This window comes from Mesoplodon bidens, assembly GCF_964165515.1.
Source record: "Mesoplodon bidens genome assembly, chromosome: 15".
NCBI lineage: Eukaryota > Metazoa > Chordata > Mammalia > Artiodactyla > Ziphiidae > Mesoplodon > Mesoplodon bidens.
This window is the reverse complement of record NC_138171.1, coordinates 5,817,811-5,843,376: the sequence shown is the minus strand read 5'-3', so window position 1 is coordinate 5,843,376 and position 25,566 is coordinate 5,817,811. Positions and strand designations below refer to the sequence as shown.

Here is a 25,566-nt window from a genome sequence, read left to right as displayed (position 1 = left end):
ACCAGGGAGTTTGGCATGTGGACAGTTACTGCAATGAGGGACGCTGCACAGAGGGGGAAAAGGACGGACTGCAGGACACCCTGTTAAACGTGAGTTTCCGATAAACACTGAATCATTGCTTAGCATAAGTTTATCCCAGATAGTGTGTGGGATATACTCATACGACAAAGTTATTCATTGTTTATCTGAAATTCAAATTTAACTGGGCGTGTCCTCCACTTTATCTGACAACCCTTGAAGGAAGGAAGAGGCTTCCAGCTATCCGTGGGAACATTCACAAGTCCAGGATTGGGGCTGGAATCAAAATCTAGAGAATTTAAAGGCTGAGGATGTCATGCAAACATTTTCCATTTGTTTTTGCTGAAGGTTGCCTTGGTTTCCAATCACACTCTAAGTCTAAGATTCTCATACGAAAGGAACAGAAAACATACAGAACAGCTGCACAGGAGCCAGGGCCTCCCCCTCATGGAGCAGAACCATTCACAGGGCCGACAGGGCACGGACAACCCCTGTGTTAACCTAGGGACTCACATCTGCTCCCTGAGGCCAGAGGGAAAAGACTGACGCCTGGCGTGCGTTGAATGGCAGCCCCGCAAAAGACACGTCCACATCCTAACCCCCAAACCGGGACTCGGGCTTATTTGGAACAAGGGTCTTTGAAGATGTAATGAAGGCCCTCGAGATGAGATCCTCCTGGATCTTCCAGGCAGGCCCTAAAGCCAACGACACGTGTCGGTATGAGACAGAAAAGGTGAGACGCAGATACAGGGGATGCGGCCACGGGCAGACAGAGGCAGAGACGGGGTGATGCAGCCACAGGCCCAGGGGCGCCTGGGCCACTGGAGGCCGGAAGAGGCAAGGAAAGGTGCCCCCCCCCACCCAGAGCGTGCAGATGGAGCGTAGCCCTGCTGATGGCCTTGATTTAGGGCTTCTGCCTCCAGACCTATGAGCAAATCAATTCCCGTTGTTCTAAGCCACCCAGCGTGCGGTCATTTGCTGCGGCAGCCCCAGGAGATGGACACAGGCCCATAGCTCCGCCAGGCACAGGGCCGGTCCACCAGCACGACCAAGGACAGCGGGGGCATGTGCAGCGTCATCGCCTGGCTCTCACGTCCTGCCAGGACCCCATGTGACGGGGGGTGTGGGCCCACCGGGGTCCCCAGGCTCACTTCCTCTGCACATCCTCCCACTTCACCAACCCGCCCGTTGGGGCAGCAGCAATGGCTGCTGGGACCAGGCGCCTGCTGGGGTCGGACACTTAGGGTTTCTGGATGCGTCCCCTGCGCAGTAACGCTCAGCACCCAGGGGAACGTACACCCAGAAAACCACCGTCAGAATAAAACCTGATTCATGTAACGTGAGGTACCGTCTTCCTTGGCCGTCTCTTTCGGGATGGTCGGCTTCCTCTTTTTCGTTCGTCTTCCTTTTTCCGAGGCGGTTGGCTTTTCTTGCCTGGAGCCACACTTTTTCAAGTGTCTCTTCATGTTACTCTGCCGGAGAAATAAGAGCACAGGGAAAGCCAGCATCACTGGGAATGGCGTGGAAAACCCACGGCTAAAGAGACGGGAAGTGGGGAGGAATGCGCGCCTTGGGTAATCTTGTACAAAAAAGATGATTTTTTGAAAGGTGACCCTTTCCTGTTGTGTTTCGGTCTAGCCGAAACCCAGCTTATTTTAAACTATTTTTAAAGTCATGGACGTCAATGAGAAGACAAAATTTATTTTCCTAGACTGCTTCTACTGAAGTGAGGCTTGAAAAATTCAATATACCCTCGATTTTATGAAAGTCAGTAATATACCATGGGCATTTTACTGCCCTGCCAGCTTCCCTCCAGACCCACTGTGCATGGAGGTATTACGACTGTACAACATTTGGAATTAAAAAGGCAGCTCAGAGCTTTCCTATCAAACCTAGTAACGATATATTTTTGTCTATGAACACTCAGGATGGCTTAAAATAAGTGAGAACACTTACACTAAGTCCATATGCTAAAGTAAGATACTGGCAGCATGTCATTAAATATGCTGATTATATAAAATGTGACCCCTAATTTCCATTGAGACTTCAGTGTGGTGCTCAGGACTGTCCTGGTGCGTCGGGGGAAAGAGGAAGGATCCACATGTAAGGGGAGGGGGATGGTATTTAAATTTCTTCCATTTTATGCTTATCCATAGGGGTTGGCAAACTGCTTTTGAGCTACAACAGCAGACTTGAGTAGTCGGGGCAGAAACTGGTCTGTGAAGCTGAAAATATTTACTCTGGCCCTTTACAGAAAAAAGTGTGCCAATCCCTGGTTTATAGGATGACGAAGTATACAAAGCCAAGCCTTTTGGAGTCAAGGATTCCTTTGTGAATATGATAAAAAGCAAGGCTCCTTCCCCAGCAAAGGGCATGTGTATCTCCATACACAGTCTCCCTACCACTTCACAAAGTTCATGGTTAAGAACTCCTGACACCAGTTTGGATGAGCAAACAAAACAAACAAAAACACATCCAGCCTTTAAAAAGTAAGTGGGGTAAGATTTTAAGTAAACATATGGACATTTACCGCCCAGGGGGCAAAGTAATATAACAAACATCTGTGTCAGGGAAATGTTTCTCAAGAGAGGAGGTGCCCAGTATTCTGAATCCAGAGCAGGGTGGAGAGGGGTGGCCCTGTGACATTCTGGCATAGAGATACACTGGGACCACTGTGGGCTAAAGAATGGAAGTTTGTGAATCATATACTTTTAAAAAATTAAATTGAATTTGAGTATCCAGATATACTTTCATTTATTTGTCTATTTTTAAACAGCAGTTTTAGATTCACAGCAAAATTGAGAGGGAGGTAGATTTTCTTCCCTACAAATCCCGTTGTCTGCTTATTCTTTCTTCCCCCAAACCCCAACCCCAAGCGACTGCTGGTCTTATTGTCTCCACAGTTTTGCCTTTTCCAGAGTGCCATAGAGTTGAAATCATACAGTATGGAGCCTTTTCCGATTGGCTTCTTTCAATTAATGCTCATTTAAAGTTCCTCCATGTCTTTTTTTTTTTTGGAAGATTTTTTTGATGTGGACCTTTTTTTTTTGGCTCTTTCTAAAATATTAATTTAAATGTTTATTTCCTCTTTTACATTTTGTATTATAAACTCATTTAAAGCTACAACTTTACAAATATTGACAGGCTAATTCTAAAATTTAAATGGAAATGCAAAGGACTCGAATAGCTGTAGTTTTTGGCTGCATCCCATTAGTTTGGACACGTGCTATTCATAAGTTTTAAATATAATTTTAATTCTATTCTTGATTTCTCCTTTAGTCCTAATAATGTTATAAAAGAGTGATTTTGAACATTCACATTTGTATTGTTGATTTAAAACAATTTTTTTGCAATGGTCAAAAACATGATCTTGCAATTTCAACTATTTTGGAAGCTAAAGAGAAATTTGAGGTTTTCTTTATGAACAATTTTTATAAAATTTCTTCCAATTCTTGAAATGTCCTGCCCCATAACTTTGAAAGTAAGTATTAACTTAAGTTTCTACCATCTAATTGTTATATTTTGCCCAATGTGTATTGTGAGGCTAAGAATGAAAACCAAGTATTTAGTCGGTAGTTCTTTGTTTATGCCTGTGCCATCAAATATTTTTTAGAGAGGAAAGAAATAGAAGTTTAATAGCTATTCTTTTTTTTTTTTTTTTTTTTGCGATACGCGGGCCTCTCACTGTTGTGGCCTCTCCCGTTGCGGAGCACAGGCTCCGGACGCGCAGGCTCAGCGGCCATGGCTCACGGGCCCAGCCGCTCCGCGGCATGTGGGATCTTCCCGGACTGGGGCACGACCCCGTGTCTCCCGCATCGGCAGGCGGACTCTCAACCACTGCACCACCAGGGAAGCCCTAATAGCTATTCTTAATGAAGAAATAGATTCACTCCACTCGCTGTCATACAACATCTGCGAATTTTCAACAGGAAAATAACCGGCTGCTCTCATGTTCAGAAAAGGGAAATCTGAGAATTACACCATTTTCATTAATCTGGGACACTTATAATCCTTCACCCCACAGTTGCTGCAGTTCATTTTGTATTGCTGTGTATACTATGAACTCCTAACACAGGAAGTTAATTCAAAGTATACTGTTGTCCTCCTAGACAAAGATAATGTACTGATAACAATGTCACTTCTTGTATTTACGAGTTCAGCAAAAGAGATGAAAGTGACACCCATTCCTCTTCTTGGGAATCACAAGTTGAATAGAAGTATTCAGCACTGGTCATGCTAGATCTCTAAAGAACTAGGCACACAAAAACCAATAAGTAACCATAAGTCCATAAATAATCATTATTTCACTTAATTAAAGTAGTCACTCTTTCTAGATAACATCTTCAAAATAGAAGTTTTTCTTTGATATTAATTTTTTTGTTGTTGTTGCCATTGTTTTGTTGGTTTCGGATTACCATTAACTTTTGTAACTTCTCTTAAAAATAAGAGTAACAATTTTCCAACTGTAATGACTAAACATTTATGCCATGCTAAATTATTACATTAAAAACCTTCTTTTTAAATTATATAAAGGGAATTAATAAGAAGTTCTCTATCTAAAAAATGTTTTTAATTAAAAAAAATAAGAGTAACAACAAAAAAAGAGTGACAATGTTAGGGAACTAATAGATTTAATGATCCTCAAAGATATAACTCCAATCTTATGAATCCGGCATCCTTAGGGCTAGCACAGAGTCTGGCACCTAGTAAGTCTTTCACAAATTTGTGTTAAATGAGCATATGTGGCACTGTCTAAATGATGCAGTTCCAGAAAAAGCACTCTGGTGCCATCCAAGACAAATCACACACTTGCCGTGTGGTTAAGATCCCTTGACTTATCTGGTCCTCTACCAAAGCTTTTCTCTCCATTCTTGGAAGCCCTTTGAATCCAATTCTAGTTCTCTGATGCTAACATTTTCCTTACAATCTACTAAAGAAGGAGGAGTCGGAAAGGGACAAGGGAGAGGAGGGAAAAGAAAAGAAAAGGAAGGTATGCAGACCACGAAACTTCTCCACCTTCTCCATCTTACTGCTGTTTGCTCACAATGAGCCATCCAAGAGGTGGATCAAAATCCACCAAAGTCCAGGAGGTTATGGTCTATACAGGTGTTCAATCACGGGTCTCATTGTTGATGGGGACCATTTTTAAAGCCTTCATTGAATCTGTTACAATATTGCTTCTTTTTTATGTTTTGGTTTTTTGGCTGCGAGGCATGTGGGATCTTAGTTCCCCGACCAGGGATCGAACCTGCACCCCCTGCGTTGGAAGGCAAAGTCCCAACCACTGGACTGCCAGGGAAGTCCCTCTCCATGTCTTTTCATGGCTTGATGGCTTGTTTCTTTTTAGTGCTCAATAATATTCCACTGTCTGGATGCACCACAGTTTGTTTATCCATCCACCTACTCAAGGAAGTCTTGGTTGTTTCCAAGTTTGGGCAATTATGAGTAAAGCTGCTGCTATAAACACCTGTGTGTAGGTTTTTGTGTGGACATAAGTTTTCAACTCTTGGGTAAATACCAAAGAGCACGACTGTGGAATTGTGTGGTATGAGTAGGTTTAGTTTCGTAAGGAAGTTCCAAACTGTCTTCCAAACTGGCTGCACCATTTTACACTGCGACCAGCAATGAAGAAGAATTTCTGTTGTTCCACCTCCTCGGTGGCGTCTGGTGTTGTCAGTGTTCCGGATTTTGGCCATTCCAATAGGTGTGTTGTGGCATCTCATTGTTTTCATTTGCATTTCCCTGATGACATATGATGGAGAACAATTTTTCACATGCTTATTTGCCATCTGTATATCTTCTTTGGTGAGGTGTCAAAGTCCTTGGCCCATTTTTTAACTGGGTTGTTTTCTTATTGTTGAGTTTTAAGTGTTCTTTATATTCTGGATAAATCTTTTATCAGATGTGACTTTTGTAAATATTTTCTCCTAGTTTGTAGCTATGTTCTCATTCTTTTGACACAGTCTTTCACAGAAATTTTTAATTTTACTGAAGCCCAGCTTATCAGTTTTTTCTCTCATGGATCATGTCTTTGGTGTTTTATCTAAAAAGTCATCACCATACCAAGGTCATCTAGATTTTTTTCGTATGTTATCTTCTAGGACTTTCACAGTTTTGTGTTTTACATTTAGGTCTGTGACCCATTTTTTTTCTTATATCTTTATTGGAGTATAATTGCTTTACAATGTTGTGTCAGTTTCTGCTGTACGACAAAGTGAATCAGCTATATGTATACATATATCCCCATAACCCCTCCCTCTTAAGCCTCCCTCCCACCCTCCCTATCCCACCCCTCTAGGTCGTCACAAAGCATCGAGCTGATCTCCCTGTGCTATGCAGCAGCTTCCCACTAGCCATCCATTTTACGTTTCGTAGTGTATATATGTCAATGCTACTCTCTCACTTCGTCCCAGCTTCCCCTTCTCCCTGTGACCCATTCTGAGTTAATTTTTGTGAAGAGTGTAAGGTCTGTATTTAGATTCCTTTTTTTTTTTTTTTGCACGTGGATGTCCAGTTGTTCCAGCATCATTTGTTGAAAAGATTATCTTTTTTCCATTGTCTTGCCTTTGGTCCTTCCTCAGAGATCAGATGACCGTATCTACGGAGGTCTATTTCTGGGCTCTCTATTCTGTTCCATTGATCTGTTTGTCTGTTCTTGCACCGATACTGCACTATCTCTCGATTACTGAAGCTTTATTTGAAGTCGGGTAGCATCCGTCCTCCAACTTTATTCTTCTCCTTCAATACTGTGTTGGCTATTCTGGGTCTTTTGCTCTCTCTGTAAACCTTAGAATCAGTTTGTCAACATCCACAAAATAACTTGCTGAGATTTTGATAGGAATTGCTTTGAATCTATAGGTGACGTCTTGATGATATCGAGTTTTCTTGTCCATGAACATGGACTATTTCTCCATTTAGTTCTTCTTTGATTTCCTGCATCAGAGCATTCTTCATTTCTGTTACATTGCTGTTGATCTCTAGCACGTCTTTGTGGTTCTTTCTTTGGATTTCCAGCTCTGCTTACATTGCGTGCTGCCTACTTTTTCTGTTAGCGCTCTTAGCATATGAATCATAGATGTTTTAAGCTCCTGGCCTGGTAACTCCAACATCCCTGCCATTCCTGATGCTTGCTCTCTCTCTTCAAATTGTGTTTTTTGCTGTTTGGCACGCCTTGGAATTTTTCTTTGTTTTGGATAAAAGAAGCTGCTGTAAATAAGCCTTTAGTAATGTGGTGGTGTGGGGTGCATTCTCCAGCCTGTGTTGAGGGCTCAGTCTTTTCGTGAGCCTGTGCCTCTGGGCTGTGGTTTCTCAGTTTCTTTTTTCTCCCCTCTTGGGTGGAACAGAATGTCTAGGATGGGGTGGACTTGGGTATTTCCCTTCCCCAGGTCAGTTAGGCTCTGATAAAACCCCAGCAGATTAGGCACTGGTTAACTAGTCTACCCCTAGGACAGGCCTTGGTAAGAAGAATGGTTCCTTTTCCACTCCCCCTGCAGGAAGCAGAAGGAGATTTTGTGTGTTTTTTTTTTTAGATATTCGCTGTGGGAACCTTGTTAAACTCCTGGCGGTAAAGCTCACAATATTGTGGAGATCCCCCTATGTCTGGATCCCCCTGCACCTTTCAACACTCAGAGTTGTCCACACCGAGCCTCCAGCAATTCATCAATGACAGCTCTGGTTTTCCTACACCGGCACTGGCTTCCACAGCAGTTCCTGCTTCTAAGTCTCTGCTCAGGTAAGAGGGGACTCCCTGCATTCACCTGTCTGTATCTCCAAGCTTGGGGGCAGCGGTTTGCCCTGTGGCCTCACCTCTTTTATGGATCCTAAAGAGTTGTTGATTTTTCACTCTATTCAGTTTTTTACTTGTTAGGATGAAGTAGTGACTTCCAAGTTCCTTACACATGGAACCAGATGTGGGAAATCCCTTTATTTTTTATAAACATCTTTACTGAGATATAATTCCCATACCATAAAATTCACCTGTTTAAAATGTATAATTCAAGGTTTTTAGTTCATTCACAGAATTGTGCAACTATCCACCACAATCAATTTTAGAACATTTCAGAAAGAAATCCTATACCGTAAACACTCTACATTCCCCCTCCTTCCAGCTCCAGGCAACCACTAATCTACTTTCTGTCTCTATGAATTTGCCTGTTCTGGACATTTCATCAAGATGGATCAAATAATATGTAGCCTTCTGTGTCTGCCTTTTTTCAAGGTTCACCCATGTTATATAGCATGTATCAGTGTTTCACTTCTTTTTGTGGTTGAATAATATTTCAGTGTATGCGCGGGCCATGTTTTATCTGTTCGTTAGTTGATGTACATTTGGGTAGTTTCCACTTTTTGGCTATTATGAGTAATGCTGCTGTGAACATTTGTGTACAGGTTTTTGTGTGGCCATATGTTTCAACTCTTTGGGATACATGCCTAGAAGTGGAATTGCCGGGTCATATGGTAACTCTATGTTTAACTTTTTGAGGCACTGCCGGACTGTTTTACAAGGTGATTTCACCATTTAAAAATCCCACCAGCAATGTATAACAGGTTCAGTTTTCCCACATCTTTTATTATCTGCCTTCTTTGATCACAGCCATTCTAATGGCTCATCCTAGGGGTATCTCACTGTGATTTTGATTTGCATTTCCTTAGTGACGAATGTTTTCATGTGCCTATCGGCCATCTGTATATTTTCTTCGGAGAAATGACTACTTAGATCCTTTGCCTGTTTTTAATAGGGTATTTAACTTTTTATTATAGTGTTGTAAAAATTCTTTCTATATTCTAGATGCAAGTCCCAATGTGCTTTCTTGAATGGAAGGAAAAGTTTCAAAACTTCTGACTTTATGTCCTGAAGGATTCTATGAGGCTGACTTACTCTTTTCTCTGCTTTCTTGTTTCTCACACCAAAGGGCAGCTTATTTACAATTTTAACTCAGTATGAATGACATTGTTTTTGGAGCACTGCCACCGCTTCTGTTTGAAATTTTGAACTAACAGCATTAACACTTCAGAACTGTCCCACACACTACCCAAAAAACACAACTACCCTACCATCTTCTTCTAAGAGAAAAGATAGTTTCTTCCATAAAAATAGTCAAGTTCAGATAATTTAAAACTTTTATAAAGTACACACATCATCTAGGGATCTAGCTAATCATCTGTGGTGGCTTTAAAATGTCCACAAATTCTTTGGCACTCTTTCTTTCAAAAGGGACTTTACCCCTCACCCCTTGAGTACGGGCTGGATTATATGATGCATTTCTAATGAACAGAAGTAGGGTCGTGTCACTTCTAAGATTAGGGGACACTGTGGCTTCCTCCTTGCTCTCTCTCGCTCTGGTCACGAGGACACTTGAGCAGCCCAACGGAGAGGTCCATATAGTGAGGAACTGAAGCCTCCTGCCAACAGACATGATGAGCACGCCATCTTGGAAGCGGTACCTCCAGCTCCAGTCAAGCCATCAAATGACTGCAGCCCCTGACAACATCCAGACAGTAACTCACAAGAGACCCAGAGGCAGAACCACCCAGCTGAGCCACTCCCAACTTCCTGACCAGCAGAAAATGAGAGATAACAAATGTTGGTTGTCTTAAGCCACTAGGTCTCGAGGTAATTTGTTATGCAATAGATAACTAATACAACACCTAAAAAAAATAAAATTGAAGAGTAAGTATTTCTGAGCACAGTACCGAGAGTCCTATTCTAAGAATATCTACAAAACATATTAAAAATTGCATTCTCTCTGTGAAGTAGCCTAAATCTAATCCACAGGGACAATTTCAAAAATGTTACCCTAAAAGCAGGGGTCCTTTGTAGATTGTTTGGGAGTCTGAGAACTCCCTAAAGCCATTTGCAAGATTCTGTCTGCAGGAGTGTCTTTTTTCACGGAAGGGAAACCACATGTTTATAAGATTTTCAAGAGTTTTGTGACTCCAAAAAACTCATAACCACTTTCTTAATGCATGGCAGATGCTATCTTAAATCCTGGCAAGTTTCTATAATCAGGATAAAACTGCCCAAGTGTGACACCGTGCCTGGGACACAGGGATCTTTTCAAGGAGGATTTATTGGGACTTGAGTGAGCTTACCAAGCGGGAAAAGCCTTTGCCACACCTGGGGCATTTGTAAACAGTCGGGACGAAAGTTGTATCATGGTATTTCTTGAAGTGCACATTTAGAAGTTGCTTCTGTCGGAAACATCTATTGCAGGAGAGGCAGGCAAACGGCTTTTCTCCAGTGTGGATACGTATGTGAACTGTCATATGACGTTCCTAGAAGGGAAGGAAAACAAATGGCTGAGCTGACAGGAATTTTTTAGCATCAGATGTTATTTATTGTATACCTTTTTCTTTTTCCTCCCCAAAGATGTGGGCATTTTTAAGAAAAAACAAAGCAAACGCATTCTTGACACAGCACTACCATGGAAGTAGTGCAGTCTGGCCTCTAGGAAAGAAGCTTACACAGTCCCTCCCATCAGGTTACCAAGTGCTCATGATTAATCCCAGCTGGTCCTACAGTCCCAGGAGGGATGCAGTAGAACATATCTTGGGGAGTGAAACCGTAATCAATTCCCCCTCCAAAAGAGCTTATGTGTTCGCAGCCCTATTTCTATAATTATTTGCCATGACCTGAGTTTACAAAGGGCAGATGGAACCTGCAAACTTGAAAATCTATTGTTAGAGTTTCAACTCAGCAGACTTTTGGGGTCTGAAGGACATTAAGCATCTAAACATTTTCCCGGCTACTTCCTGATAGTGTTACAAATCTTCATATCGATTTAAAAGCATAGTGGGGGACTTCCCCGGTGGCACAGCGGTGAAGAATCCACCTGCCAATGCAGGGGACACGGGTTCGAGCCCTGGTCCGGGAGGATCCCACATGCCGCGGAGCAACTAAGCCTGTGAGCTACAGCTACTGAGCCTGCGCTCTAGAGCTCGAGAGCCATAACTACTGAGCCCATGTGCCACAACTACTGAAGCCCGCATGCCTAGAGCCCGTGCTCCGCAACAAGAGAAGCCACTGCAATGAGAAGCCCACACGCTGCAACAAAGAGTAGCCCCCACTCACTGCAACTATAGAAAGCCCATGCACAGCAATGAAGACCCAACGCAGCCATAAATAAATAAATAAATATAATAAATTCCTTTTTAAAAAAATAAAGCATTTGGGTGAAAATAATTGTTCTTGGCAAAGAAATCACCAAAAATTTTAACTAAGATTTATATGAGTAAATCATTTGGGGCGTCAGGACAAGAATATAGAGAGCCAAGCAAAAGTACACATTTGATTTGTTTTACTTAAAATGGCATGATTATTCAGATGGAATATATGGCCACTTCTGCATTACTGTTAATGCTCTAACTGATGGTCTTCTCTGCAATCTTTCTCTCATGAACATACACCTCCCCGCCACACACCTTTCAGCTCATCCCTCTCTCCCAGGTAAGCATCACCTGGTCTCCTGCTGGGAGTCATGGTCCACCTGGGAGGGCTGCTCTGCAGGACCGAAGCAGCTCAGTGCACCCAGCAGTGCTCCGGCCTCATCCCTGGCTTCCAGGTACCCCTGTCTGCTCTCTGCTTCCCAAACACCTGGGGCTCTATCCTCCCTGGGACGACCTCCCAAGTCTCATCCATCTTCCAGGAAGCTCTCTTAGTTCATTTACACAAATTTGAGCCTGAGGCATCCGAACAGTCTAAAGCTCAAAATCTACGAGAAAAACTCCCTCTCCTTTATTCAAAGCATATACTATTTCTAGCCACACTTTGAAACACAGTAAGAACTGACCTCCACCTCTGGTGACCAGTGGCAAAATATTCACAGTAGCACACAATGCTTCAAAACCGCTGTTCAGTTCTTCAGCTTTTGGTCTTAGGACCCATTATACTCATAAAAAATCATGGCCAACTCCAAGGAGCTTTTGTTTATGGGGATGATATCTATTAATATTGACTGTATTAGAAATCAATTGAGAAATTAAAAATATAAAAAATATTTATCAATTCATTTAAAAATAACAACAAATCAACTATGTTAACATACTTCTGTAAATGTCTATTATCTATTTTTTTAAAACAAAAAAACGAATGTCTCGCCTCATATATAAGATTGCACTATTTGGGACATACTTGTATACAAAAGTATTTGTTGTTTACCTGAAATTCAAATTTAACTGGTCATTATCTATTTTTGTTTCTAAGTCTGGCAACCTTATTCAAAGGAAATAGCTTCTGCCTTCGGTCTGCAGGGGTGTGTTATTGTGGCTGAAGTAGATGAAGAACATCTGCTCTCCCAGATATGTAGTTGGGAAAGGGAGCAGAATTTTTATAGTTTTTTTCAAATAATTGTGGATATTCTTCTCTATTACACCAAAATTCAACAAGTAATTTCTTAAAAGTTGGTTAAAATGTGGGGCCTGAAACCACACCAATGAACTTTTTGTGCTTTGTTATGTTAAAATGTGTTGATCTTTTTATACTTTGAATGGATCTTTTACCCATGCATGATTTTGTAAATAACAGATGGGTCATTTGGAAAACACCAGCTTACTGAGTTATAAAGAGCTTCTAGGTGTTGAATATATACGATTAAAAATGCTTTCTTAAAATCACTTCACTCTCATTTGAAAAGTCTTAAGTATTAGAAAGCTGCCAGGTTCACCCTGATGGATATAATTTTCCAAGTGGGAATTGCTTTCTTGGCAACCCATTTTCCTTGACATGGCAGGATCACTTCGTTTGCTTTCAAGAGAATGTCTACCAAATACCCAATAATGGAATAAGTAGAGTTTGTCATCTGTTCTTTCAAGAAAAAATAGTGATTCATGAAAAAGTGGCTAGTTGAGCTGGCAACTCAAAAGTCCCACAGATGCCTCCTCCAGATGACCACCATGCTTTGGAGGACAGCGGAGGTGCTTTATGCCAACTTCGTAGTTCATCACGCAGACTATTAAAAAGAGCATTCAGGGTCAAGACAGAATAAAGTGAATAACTTTCACTGCTTTGTCAAGGACACTCTTAAGTAAACTGCACTTTCTTTTTGCTGCCAGTGCACGAAGAACAAGAACACAGCGGTCCTGCTTGGTGTGGCCGCACTGACTCACATTAAAGCAGCTCCATTGTTTTTGCACCATCAGTGCCAATGTCACCTAGTGAAAAGGGCAAATAATGTGTTGGCATTACAACTAGTTAATAACAGTGATTTTGATCTTATGATCCCCATTGGTTTCAAGGACCTCTAGGGGTCTGTGAACCACACTTGAAGAACGCTTGCTTTCAACTCTCGGCTCCTTCCCAAAGTGCCTGAAACACAGTACCTCCTTGCAGGCGTAGCTGCAGTGTTCACACTTGAACCTCTTCTCGTTTTTGTGAGTTTTCTGGTGCTGAATGAGAGCATAGCGCTCGTGGAAGACAGCAGAACAGTAGCGGCACTTCATCTCTGCAGCTTTGTACGTATGCATGTTGAGCAAATGGACACCTAAAAGAGTAACAGAACATCACGTGGGAGAATAGGGTTACTTTCTGTGAGGCCTATTTCCCCTACGCTCCAAATAGGGTTTCTCATCCTTGCTACTACAGGCAGACCTCGGAGATATTGCAGGTTCCGTTCCAGACCATCACAATAAAGTGAATCACATGGATTTCCTTGTTTCCCACCGTGTATAAAATTTAAGTTCATGGGCTTCCCTGGTGGCGCAGTGGCTGAGAGTCTGCCTGCCGATGCAGGGGACACGGGTTCGTGCCCCAGTCCGGGAAGATGCCACATGCCGCGGAGTGGCTGGGTCCGTGAGCCAAGTCCGCTGAACCTGTGCATCCGGAGCCTGTGCTCCGCAACGGGAGAGGCCACAGCACTGAGAGGCCCGTGTACCTCAAAAAAAAAAAAAATTAAGTTCATGCTATACCGTAGTCTATTAAGTATGCAGTAGTAGCACTATGTCTAAAAAACAATGCATACTTTAAAAATACTGCTAAAAAAAGCTAATCGTCATCTGAGCCTTCAGCAAGCGATAATCTTTTTGCTGGTGGAGGGTTTGAAATATTGCGAGATTTACCAAAATGTGACACGGAGACAAGAAGTGAGCAAATGCTGTTGGAAAAGGGTGCCAACAGACTTGCTCAACGCAGGGTTGCCACAAACCTTCAATCTGTAAAAAACGCGGTATCTGAGAAGCACGAGAAAGCAAAGTGCAATAAAACGAGGTCTGCCCGTATTAACACTTGAGGCTGGCTGATGCCTTCCTGGGTGGGTGTCCTGTTGTTCAGCAGCATCCCTGGCCTCTACCCTCTAGTGCCCGTAGCATCCCTTCCTCCCCACTTGTGACAACCAAAGTGCTTCCAGACATTGTGAAATGTCTCCTGGGAGGTAAAATCAGTCTCAGCTAAAAGACTGCTGCTCTAAAGGCACACCACATGGACATCTCATTTTAATATTCGTTCATATAGAGTTAAGCGTTACATAAGGTAAGGTATATTGGACCTAGCGTGTTCGTTTAACAAAGCACTTGGAGAACCTTACGGTGTGGGTGGACTTTTAGGATAATGTTAAAATGGTTTTACATAACAAAGATGTAACTTCTGTATTTTGGCTTCAAATAAAGCTCCGACGTTCTGTTAGAGGCCAGTGTTCTGTTTTTTCCTACGTCATCGTACTTGAGAGGCGCGCTCTAGGATGATTTCTGCTCAACGAAGTCTAAAGCGTGGTGGCTTTGTGATCCTTTGTGTAAGACATCTCTGCAGGGCAGAGGTACACACCTCATCCGTGCCGCCTCGGTCATTTAAAGAGCTTGGTGTCTCATATAGCGACAGGAAGGAAGACTTAGCTTGTGTACAAAGCATCTTACGGGTATATGGAGGTATAGGGAGTGCGCCACTGACTTGGGTGGGACGTAACCTGTATTTCTTTGCCGTGGTGTCGAAATGTCCTTTCTTGGCAACTGGCTCAAGACTCTTGTGCCCTACAGGGTCTCACTGGGCTGTTTTGCAACTGACAAAGGGTTTGGACGCAAAGTTAAGACTTCATTAAACACCTTTACCCTTTCAGAAATGTTTGCAAATGTTTGTGCCTCTCATCTCCAGAATTTCTCTGGGCAAACCAGGGACTCTAGTTCTGCCCACATATTCTGAGTGTCACAGTGTTATGTGTTTTAGAAAGAAGAAAATGAGAGAAACAAAGGAGAGGGGCTGGCTCACTCACCGTCACCCCCACCACCGCCCACGGCTAAGGAGGGCCGGCTTCCCCTGCAGGCGGGATACAATCCCAGCTCCCAATCTGACACTTGGAGCTGCTCAAGGTGCCTCGTATTGTTAGGAGGGTTTGCCTTGTCACAGTACAGATTTCACGTCCCGTGAAGCGGGCTCTTTTACTGAAGCAAGTTCCTTATGGGAAGAACCACGTCTTGCTTCTTGCCCCTGCACCCTTGGTTCCCAGAATTGTTTAGGGTCACAGCAAGGGTTTAAGAAAAATTTGCTGAGTGTCACGGGAGAGATCATTTAATAGAGAGTCAGAACCTGCAGTCAGGCCACCTCCTGGCACCTGGTCACGAGACTCTGGGGCAGTTCGCTTTTTGTCCCTTATCCGCTTCGTCATCTGTAAAACCAGGCCCAATATGGAATAAAATAATATCCGGGGAAGCCCCTTATGAGCTCAAATGCCCGTGAGAGCTCATCTGTGTACCTGGACCGGGCCTGGGCCAGACTCTGAAACTGCACTTATGAGATCTAGCCACAAGATGGCACCACAGGACGACCGGAAAAAAAAAAACACCACCCAGGAGCAGCTCCTGAATCCCGCTGCCTCCCTGGGATCAGGCCCAGGGCTCCACAGGCTTCCCGAAGAGCCGGCCCGCGGGGCAGCTAAAGGAAGTTCTCTACGCAAGACACTCACGCAGATCGCCCTTCCTTGCAGTGATGGTGGCACAGTGCGGGCACTGGTACTTGGGGGCGTTCTCGCTGTGCTTCTGCAGGACGTGTATCTTCATGGTCCCGCCCTGGCTGAAGCGCGCGTGGCAGATGCGGCATTCGTAGGGCCTCTCACCTGGGACACGGATGACAACAATGACCTTCCGCCTAGGGGCTTCACCCCAAAACCCCTGGTGCTCCCCAAAGGACACCTGGAGCTGAAAGCCTTTCTTTCCCCCCCAAGACTCCCTTTGCAACTCCTTTCGTGTGTGTTTAACCCCCAACTAGGGCCAGGTTCCTAAATCAAGCCCAGACAACGTGATGTCCAGCTGTGTGGACAGCAGCCCAGATGGGCGACTCTCCTAACATCTGGTGGTACTCACAGTTCAAGACCCACACCTAGTTCCTACCTTTGGTGTAAAGAACCCAGAGGCACACATAATCAGAGTCCTTATACAACAAAATATAGAGAGAGTGCTTGACGTAATCAGTACACTTTGTTTTTTGTTTTGCCTTAACGTTGAAGGATGAATTAAGGCGCCGACTTTTAAAAACCTGGAAAACCCATGGGAGCAAATAGTTGACGGTGTTTAGTCTTCACAGTGGGGTCACCACGGGGTATTTACGTGCTGTGTTTATGTGTTGAATTATGCTCCCTTAACACTAAATAAATGCAAAGGCAACATTCCTGCGTCAAAACTTCGCTTTGACGTTCGAACTTTAATTCTGCACTGAAGATAACTTTGACAAGGTCACTTGTAAGAAGGAAACTACGCTTTACTTATTTGGCCTTAAGCGTGAGAAACTTTTACCGGAATGCGTCCTCATGTGCTGTTTCAGCTTGTAGGCGTCTTTGCCGGCGTAGCTACAGAGATGGCACTGAAAGGGGCGTTCGCCCGTGTGTGAACGGATGTGGCGCCTCAATTTACTTGCCTGATAAACAAATGAAAGATAATGATTGCAACAGAAACTTCAAACTTGTGGAGTCTTCAATAAACCAGCGTTATAAAAGGTATCTAAACGAGTCCGATCTTAACAGCAGAGCCTACCTCACACCCTGAAGAAAACATGCTAAAGCCACTGCTTCTTCTTCTCTGTGGCGGATGATGCTCTGCATTTGATGCGTGTGTGTAAGACCCTCGGGCAATAGTGAGCAGGAGGTTCAAGAGACTCTCGCCTTCAGCTTCACTTTACAAAGGAAAATGGAAATCGAGCTGCTCTGTGGCATCCACAATCTTCTTTTCATTTCTAAGACAACGGCCTCTCAATAGCTGCAAAGTTTAGATCATGCTGCAGAAGTGCAGAGGCCAGAAAATTTTTTGCTTGCATAAATAGAGAAACTTGAAAACGTGAGCTCTTGAATGGACTGACATCCGTCGGAAGCACTTCACAGTTCCAAGTTCTGTGGACCCTAAACGGCCCAGGGATGGAGGAACGCCTTCCTTGCCATTAAGAATAGATTCTACGCGGGGACTTCCCTGGTGGCGCAGTGGTTGAGAGTCCGCTGGCCGATGCAGGGGACGCGGGTTCATGCCCCGGTCCGGGAAGATCCCACATGCCACGGAGCTGCTGGACCCGTAAGCCATGGCCACTGAGCATGCGCGTCCGGAGCCTGTGCTCCGCAATGGGAGAGGCCACAACAGTGAGAGGCCCGCGTACCGCAAAAATAAATAAATAAATAAATAGATTCTACGCGGGAACTTCCCTCGTGGCACAGGGGTTAAGAATCCGCCTGCCAATGCAGGGGACACGGGTTCGAGCCCTGGTCTGGGAAGATCCCACATGCCGCGGAGCAACTAAGCCCTGCACCACAACTACTGAGCCTGCACTCTAGAGCCTGCGAGCCACAACTACTGAGCCTGTGCTCTAGAGCCCACGAGCCACAGCTACTGAGCCCGCGTGCCACAACTACTGAGCCCGTGTGCTGCAACTACTGAAGCCTGCATGCCTAGAGCCCGTGCTCCACAACAAGGGAAGCCACCGCAATGAGAAGCCTGTGCACTGCAACGAAGAGTAGCCCCTGCTCGCAGCAACTACAGAAAGTCCAGCACAGCAACGAAGACCCAACGCAGCCAAAAATAAACAAATAAATAAATTTATATATATAAAAAAGAATAGGTTCTACACAGTAGCAGTTTGTAAGAACTTTTAAGTAGAAGAAAATAAATTCTAATTTGATTAATTACATATCGTAGGCAATTAGTTAAAAGGCAAACATGCCCATTTTATCATGTTTTTGGCTTACTGTAGTGACCTTCTAGGACTGTTCTTATTCTGTATTCACTTATTTCAGGCTCTTTTCTACCTTTAGCAGAAACAGAGGTCATGAACCATGCTTGGGCTACAGACGTGGGAAAGCCCTCGGCAGCCTGTCTGTGATCTTAGGAAGGCTCCACTTGGCCTGGTTCCCTAACGTGCGGCAAGTACCCAGAAGCCTAAAGAACATTCGAGAACAAAGGAAGACTCGGAATGGAAAACAAGACCCAAACCAAAAAATTTAGCTTAGATTTTTAGAAGAAAAAAAGATATCTTTGAGTGTATCGGAAAGCAAAACAAAAGGAATTTTTAAAATTGTAGCGTGAGAGGTTTGATAAGCTGAGTGCTGTGCGTGATCCAAGAAGGCTGTGTGTAAACCTTCTCTGGACGGCTTTGAAAGGTAGGAGGGGGCACGAGGGGAGTTCACAAGTTGGTGGACTCTGCATCCCAGCTTCACACATCCCTGCTGGCACATGCGTAAAGGGGTGGCGTCAGGGTGGGGGGCTTTGGCCACTCCCCCTTGGTGCAGACCAGCATGCGAGGACTTGGAACATGCAAAAAACAGGGTGATGGCAGAAACAGAGGGTCCATATGTCGAGGTTGACCCTGGAGAAGGGTCTCAGCGAACGTGGGAAATCTGTGCTGAGAACTGGCAGGACACCAACCAAAAGTCTATTCTAGGCTTAGGATTCTCAGATGGCTTTGTTCTTTGAAACCCTCATTTTGTGTTTTCACAGTACAGTCTCAACCTTTAACTCAGATGACAAATAATTCTAAAAAATAGTTATAGCAAAAAAAAAAAATTTTTTTTTTTTTTGGAATCAAATTCTTCCCTGTCTGTGAAATTTCCTAGTTGATGAAACGCAGTTTCATTGCTACTGTATTTAAACGTTAGCCACATCCCCTTTAACTCAGTTCAATTCAAGTGTATCGGCCTTTCCCAATGGGGCTCAAAATCAGGACCCAGCACGCGCTCTGCTAGATAGTGGAGTTCTTAAAGATTAATTGTGCAAAAGTGACACTCAAAAGTAAATATGCTGTTCTGTTGTTTCACTGAGGGTGTGCTAAATCTGCTGGAAGGTATAAATAAACCGATCTAGTGGAAATGAACACGACTTATAACTGAAGATTTAAAAAGTTGGCCTCTGTCATTAAGAGTGGAAATGGCCATGTTTAAATCTTTAAGCACATTGCTTTGCATCGAATCAAGTGCCATTGAGGAAAGCTCAAAAATCTCAGCAAAAATTCAGACTGGATCTCTGTTCTGTTAGAGCAAATACACTTTGATTTTGTGGAAGGAGTCCTACAAAGAATGCAGGGTAGAACTTTTTAACAAATATGAGAATTATTTCTCAAGGACCACAGATTATTTGTAATTTGTACAGCTCTACATACTGCTTTCACTAGTCCGTAATCAAAGAAAAAAGGAAATCACATTTAAAAAATTAAATTTAGGAAACAACATGAGTATTATTGCCTGCAGAGATGTTACAAGAGATTCTACTAGTAGTTTGACTTAACATGACTTTTACAGCAGCTTCTTAATACGACATTACGAAACTTTAAGAGTGAACTTACCTCTACGCTAGCATAGTTGCACACAGAACACTTAAAGGGCTTCTCGTGAGTGTGTTTATAACGACTGTGTCGGACAAGTTGTCCACTGGTGACAAATGCCATGTCACAGTCACCACACTTGTAGGGCCTGGTTCCTGTAAAATCACATAGTTTATTCTTTTAAGCAAGATTTAACCACAATTTTCCTAGGGAATCATAACTTATAAATGACACTCAGTCTCAAAATGCTTTAAAAATTAAGAGGCTCTTTAAACCACAAATGCCCCAGAAAGATATAAGAAAAATCTTTGGAACATCCAATGGTTTTAACAAAAATTGAAGAAAAAAGACAAAATTAAAGTCTAAAAAATGTATTATTTTAATATACAAACAGATGGATTTGCATTCTTACCTAAGCCTCAACACACATCATTCAAGGGAAACATCCCTCTCAGCTGTTTACCTGTATGGGTGTTGATATGATTCTGAAGGAGAGTAACAGTACGGAAAGCTTTCAGGCAAAGGTGACACATATGGGGCTTTTCACCGGTGTGAGTTTTCATATGACGATTCAAACTCGAAATTCTAGAAGAGGTGAACGTGCAGATGTCACAGTGGAAGGTTCGTTTTACTTCTGCAGGAGGGAGAGACAACATTTATGTATTTGTAAAAACCTTTCTTTAGGTGTTCAAGTTCCACTTAAATACGAAGTAACTACACACATCCTTTTCTCACCTAATGTGGTAACTGAACAAAAGGTGCTCCATGTAAATGGTAAGCAAAAGAAAGCTGGGTGGCTATACTAATAGACAAAACAGACTTTGACAAAAATTGTTACAAGAGACAAATAAGAACATGAAGCAATGGTAAAAGAGTCAAACCATCATGAAGATGTAACACTTATACACATACATGAACCTAATAACAGATCCCCAAAATACTTGGAGCAAAAACTGAAAGAACTGAAAGTAGGAAGAGATGCTTCAATAACAGTTGGAGACTTCAATGCCCCACTTTCAACAATGAAGAGAACTAGACAGAATATCATCAAGGAAACAGAAGACTTAAACAACATTATAAACCAACTGGACAGAAGAAACAGCTATAGAACACTCCACTCAACAACAGGAGAACATACATTCTTCTCAGGTACATAGGGCACCTTCTTCAGGAAAGACCATATGGTAAATCAGAAAACAAGTGTCAATTAATTTTAAAAGACAGAAATAATTTGCTCTCTGACCATTATGGAATGAAGTCAGAAATCGATAAAAGAAGGAAATTTGGAAAATTCACAAATATATAGAAGTTAAACAACACACTCCTAAAGGACCAATGGGTCAAAGAAGAAATCACAAAGAAACTGTAAAATACTTTGAGATGAATAAAAGTGAAAACATGGCATACCAAGCTTACAGGATATAGCTAAAGTGCTCAGAAGGAAACTTTTAATTGTAAACACTTACATTAAAAAAGAAAAAATATTTCAGATCAATAACATAACTTTACATCTTAAGGAACTAGAAAAATAAGAGAAGTCTAAACCCAAAGCTAGCAGAAGGAAGAAATAATAAGGGTTAGAGTGAAGATAAATGAGATAGAAAATAAGAAAACAGCAGAGAGGACCAATGAAACTGAAAGTTGGTTCTTTTAAAGGACCAACAATGACACTTTCTCTAGACTTGTAACCAAAAAAAAAAAGATAAGTCAAATAACTAAAACCGGGAAGCAAAGTGTACTACTATTTCTGTACTACCAACCATACAGAAATAAAAAGGACTATAAGAGAATACACAAATGTGTGCCAATAAACTAGAAAACCTATACAAAATGGAAAATTCCTAGAAACACACAAACTACTAAAACTGACTCAAGAAGAAATAGAAAATCTAAATAGCCCTACAATCAATAAAGAGATTGAGTCATTAATCCAAAGACGTTCAACAAAGAAACCCCCAGGGCCAGATGGCATCATTGGAGACCAGACTTAAAGAATTAACATCAATCTAAAACTCTTAAAAAACATCTAAACTCCTCTAACATCTAAAACTCTTAAAAAAAAAAAAAAAAAGAGAAGAGTAGGAAACACTTCCCAACTCAGTTCATGAGGCCAGTATTACTCTGATACTGAAAAAAAAGACACCAAAACAAAACTATAGACCAATATCCCTTATGAATACTGATGCAAAAATCTTCAACATACTAGCAAACCAAATCCAGTAGCATATTTAAAAGATTGTGCACCTTGACCACGTGGAATTTATCACAGTAATGGAAGAGAGGCTGAACAGAGATGGAAATCAATCAATGTAATACACCAAACTGACAAAAGAAAGGGAGAAAAAAACCTACATGATCATCTCAATAGGTACAGAAAAAGCACTTCACAAATTCCAACACCCTTTCATGATGAAACAGTCAACAAACTTGGAATAGAAGGTTTTGGGGTTGAGTTGTGTTCCCCAAAAAGATCCGTTGCAGTCCTAATGGCAAATATCTATGAATGTGACCTTACTTGCACATAGGGTCTTTGAAGACAATTTCAGATGATCACACTGGACTAGGACGGGTCCTAATCCAATATGACTGGTACCCTTATAAGAAGAGAACAGAGACACAGAAAGAGACACATGGAGAACTTTATGTGACAAGAGAGGCAGAGACTCGGAGGGATGCATCTACAAGCCAAGGATGCCGTGGTTGCCGCATCACCAGAAGCTAAGAGAAAGGCATGGAGCATATTCTTTTTTAGAGCCTTCCAACAGAGCATGGCTGTGTCAACACTGTGATTTCAGACTTCCAGCTTCCGGAGCTGTGACAGAATATGTTTATGTTGTTTTAAGCCACCCAGTTTGTGGCATTTTGTTATGGCAGCCCTGGGAAGCTAACACAGGCACCAATTTAAAAATGGGCAAAGGATTTGAATAAACGTTTTTGAAGAAGACACACCAACAGCCAATAACACATGAAAAGATACTCAACATCATGAGTCATTAGGGAAATGCAAATGAAAACCATAATGGGGTACCCCTTCACACTCACTAGGATGGCTGTAGTTTTTTAAAATGGAGAATAGTGAGAATGTGGAGAAAGTGGAACCCTCCTACATTGCTGGTGGGAATGTAAATTGGTGCAGCTGCAGCTCCTCAAATAGTGAAACATAGAGTTTCCAGCAGTTCCACTCCTAGGTATACACCCAAAAGAACTGAAAACAGGTGTGCAAACAAAAACTTGTCCATGAATATTCATAGCAGCACCATGGACAATAGCTAAAAGGTTAAAACAGCCTAAATCTGGATCAACAGATCACTGGATAAACAGAATACGGTGTGTATCCATACAATGGAATGTTGTTGAGGGGTGAACGAATGAAGTACCGACACATGCTACGACGTGGATGAGCCTTGAAAACGTTATGGTAAGTGAAGGAATCCAGACACAAAAGGCCACGTGTTACCTGGGTATGAGTCCATTAAATGAAATGCCCAGAAGTGACTTTAATGGGTACACTTTTCTTTTTAGGGTGATAAAAATATTCTGGAATTAGACAGTGGTGACACTTGCACAGAATTGTGAATATATTAAAAAACCTGAAAATCAGCTAGGAGCTGGGAATTTGGGGGTACAATCTCTTGATTTAAATATATGAGAAACTAATATATAGCAAAGGTTACGAATGCAACCAGCTACTGAAGCCAGAGGCAATCAGCATAAATGAATAACGTTAACCACGCATAAGAAGGGACAGTGGTGGCAGTGTGGCTTTCTAAACTGAGTCTCTTTCTAACCCTGACTAGCTGTTGCTAGAAGGAGGAAACAGCCGAGGGTGGCCAGATATGACTTTTTATAAATGAGCTAAAAGTTGAGACTTCAAGGGTGGACTCTCTTGATTTAAATAAGGGAGAAACTAATACTTTTTAAAAAGCTGAACAAATACTTTTCGAGGGTCAGAGTCATCCTCTTTCCTGGCCTCACCTAAACATCCCCTCCCCTTAAAGGGCACCTCTGCTGCCCTCTGGGCATCACTCCTTCCTTCTCCAGGGCCTGAAGCACTTGCTCTGGTCTCTGTCAGACCCCCTAACCCCCCGGGGCTGCAAACTAGGGAGCAGATGGGGCCCAAACTTCTATTTATGTGCATGGCCCTTTTCGGAAGCCTCTGTTCTATGCTTTCAGAACATTTGCCCACAAGATGCAAAACTCTTTTGGATTTGATTCACAATACAGAATGTTCAAAATTTCTCCCATTTCCTGACATTCTGAAAGCGACTAAGGCAACCACTTCAAACTTCAACTGCCATGCCATCCCCTTCCCCTGAAGAGAATCAGCAGCCCTGTTGTTTGAAGAGTCTCTTACAAATGAACTGGCCTACCCTTTGCCTTTTTTTGACTTTTTGCAGCGTTGACTTTTTCAACGTGTGCTTGACCCAGCGCAGGTTTCTCAATATTTAAGGTTGCAATTGTCAGAACAATTTCATCTCTTCCTTCATCTCCTGGTCTCACTTCCACAAGAAGAAACCACCCTTCTGTTTCTTCACTGAATCCACCTTCAGCCAGCAGCTGTTCCTCTTCCTGACCTTTCTCAGGCTAATACACAAAAACAGGTATTCAAACAAGTACAATACTATTAATTACAGCCTGATTCAACTCTTTGCTTTGATGAAACCATAGAATCCATAGAGAAAAACACAAATTAAAGAAGCACAGAAGATTGTCCATTGCACCCAAAATGCTTAAACTGTAATTACTAAGCATCAAGGGTTTCGGTGGCGAAACAGCACAATTAAAAAACTCGATGCATCTCATCGTATTCTAATTAGTGTAACTTTTTAAACTGTTAAAAAACAACATGAGGGGGCTTCCCTGGTGGTGCAGTGGTTGAGAGGCCGCCTGCTGATGCAGGGGACATGGGTTCGTGCCCCGGTCCGGGAAGATCCCACATGTCGCGGAGCGGCTGGGCCCGTGAGCCATGGCCGCTGAGCCTGCGCGTCCGGAGCCTGTGCTCCACAACGGGAGAGGCCACAACAGTGAGAGGCCCGCGTACCGCAAAAAAACAAAACAAAACCAACAACATGAGGTCCCCCAAGATTTTCCTGGGAAATATTTTTACTGTATTTAATTTTAAATTGAAAGTTTTAAACTGCTTGTCCACACATAATACTGCATGAAGGGTAACTTTAAAAAATAGTTTTCTGGCTTCCTCCCCCGCCCCCCATTTTATTAAAACCAGTTGTACCTTTATAGATCCAGAGCTTTCTGCCAGGCTCACTGCACACTCACTGTCTTCACTGGCCCCGGCCATGTTCTCCTCCAGAACATGGAACTGCATCACCTCCACCTTCTGCAGCGAGTACACCTCCTCCTGGATGCTAATGGTGACACACTGGTGCAGGCTCTGCAGGGACCCCTCCCCAAGCCACACCAGCAACTGCAACCCACTACCAGCCTGCTGCACCATCACCTGCACCTCTTCCTTGTGCTGTGGTGCCAGGTCCTGCAGCTCCGCATCTTCGGAGGTCAAGTGCACCGTCTGCAGGGTCAGGATGTGCTTCTCGCCCTCCTCCAGGATGGCCAGCACGAGCTCCAGCTCGACCCCCGGGATCTTGGCCTGGAGGGCCCCGTGGGTGCTCTCGGCCTCTAACTCTTCAGAGCTTGGGTGTTCCCTCACTCTGCACAACCCTTCTGCTTCCTCCTCCAGGGTTTTTTCTGTTATCAGCTCTGGTTCTTTGATTTTGGTGAACTGCTCCGGAGGGACAGAGATCTCGGTCCCTGACATTGTGACTTGGTCTGTCAGAGAAAGAAGCAAGCCGTGTGGGTGGGCACAGTGGGTTCGGCCTTGC

At 43.0% G+C, this 25,566-nt stretch overlaps 1 protein-coding gene across 1 annotated transcript; it reads right to left on the bottom strand.

Annotated features, from left to right (window-relative positions):
- Window positions 1-989: 989 nt before the first annotated feature.
- On the bottom strand, window positions 990-25,502 carry CTCFL (CCCTC-binding factor like; the record flags this gene model as incomplete). The annotated part of the gene is made up of 10 exons (XM_081256474.1): window positions 990-1,114; window positions 1,367-1,490; window positions 10,111-10,293; window positions 13,336-13,496; window positions 15,903-16,052; window positions 16,729-16,849; window positions 19,751-19,884; window positions 20,193-20,363; window positions 24,100-24,313; window positions 24,963-25,502. The coding sequence occupies 10 exons, from the start codon at window positions 25,500-25,502 to the stop codon at window positions 990-992; spliced, it is 1,923 nt and encodes a 640-aa protein (XP_081112600.1).
- Between the last annotated feature and the right edge of the window lie 64 nt (window positions 25,503-25,566).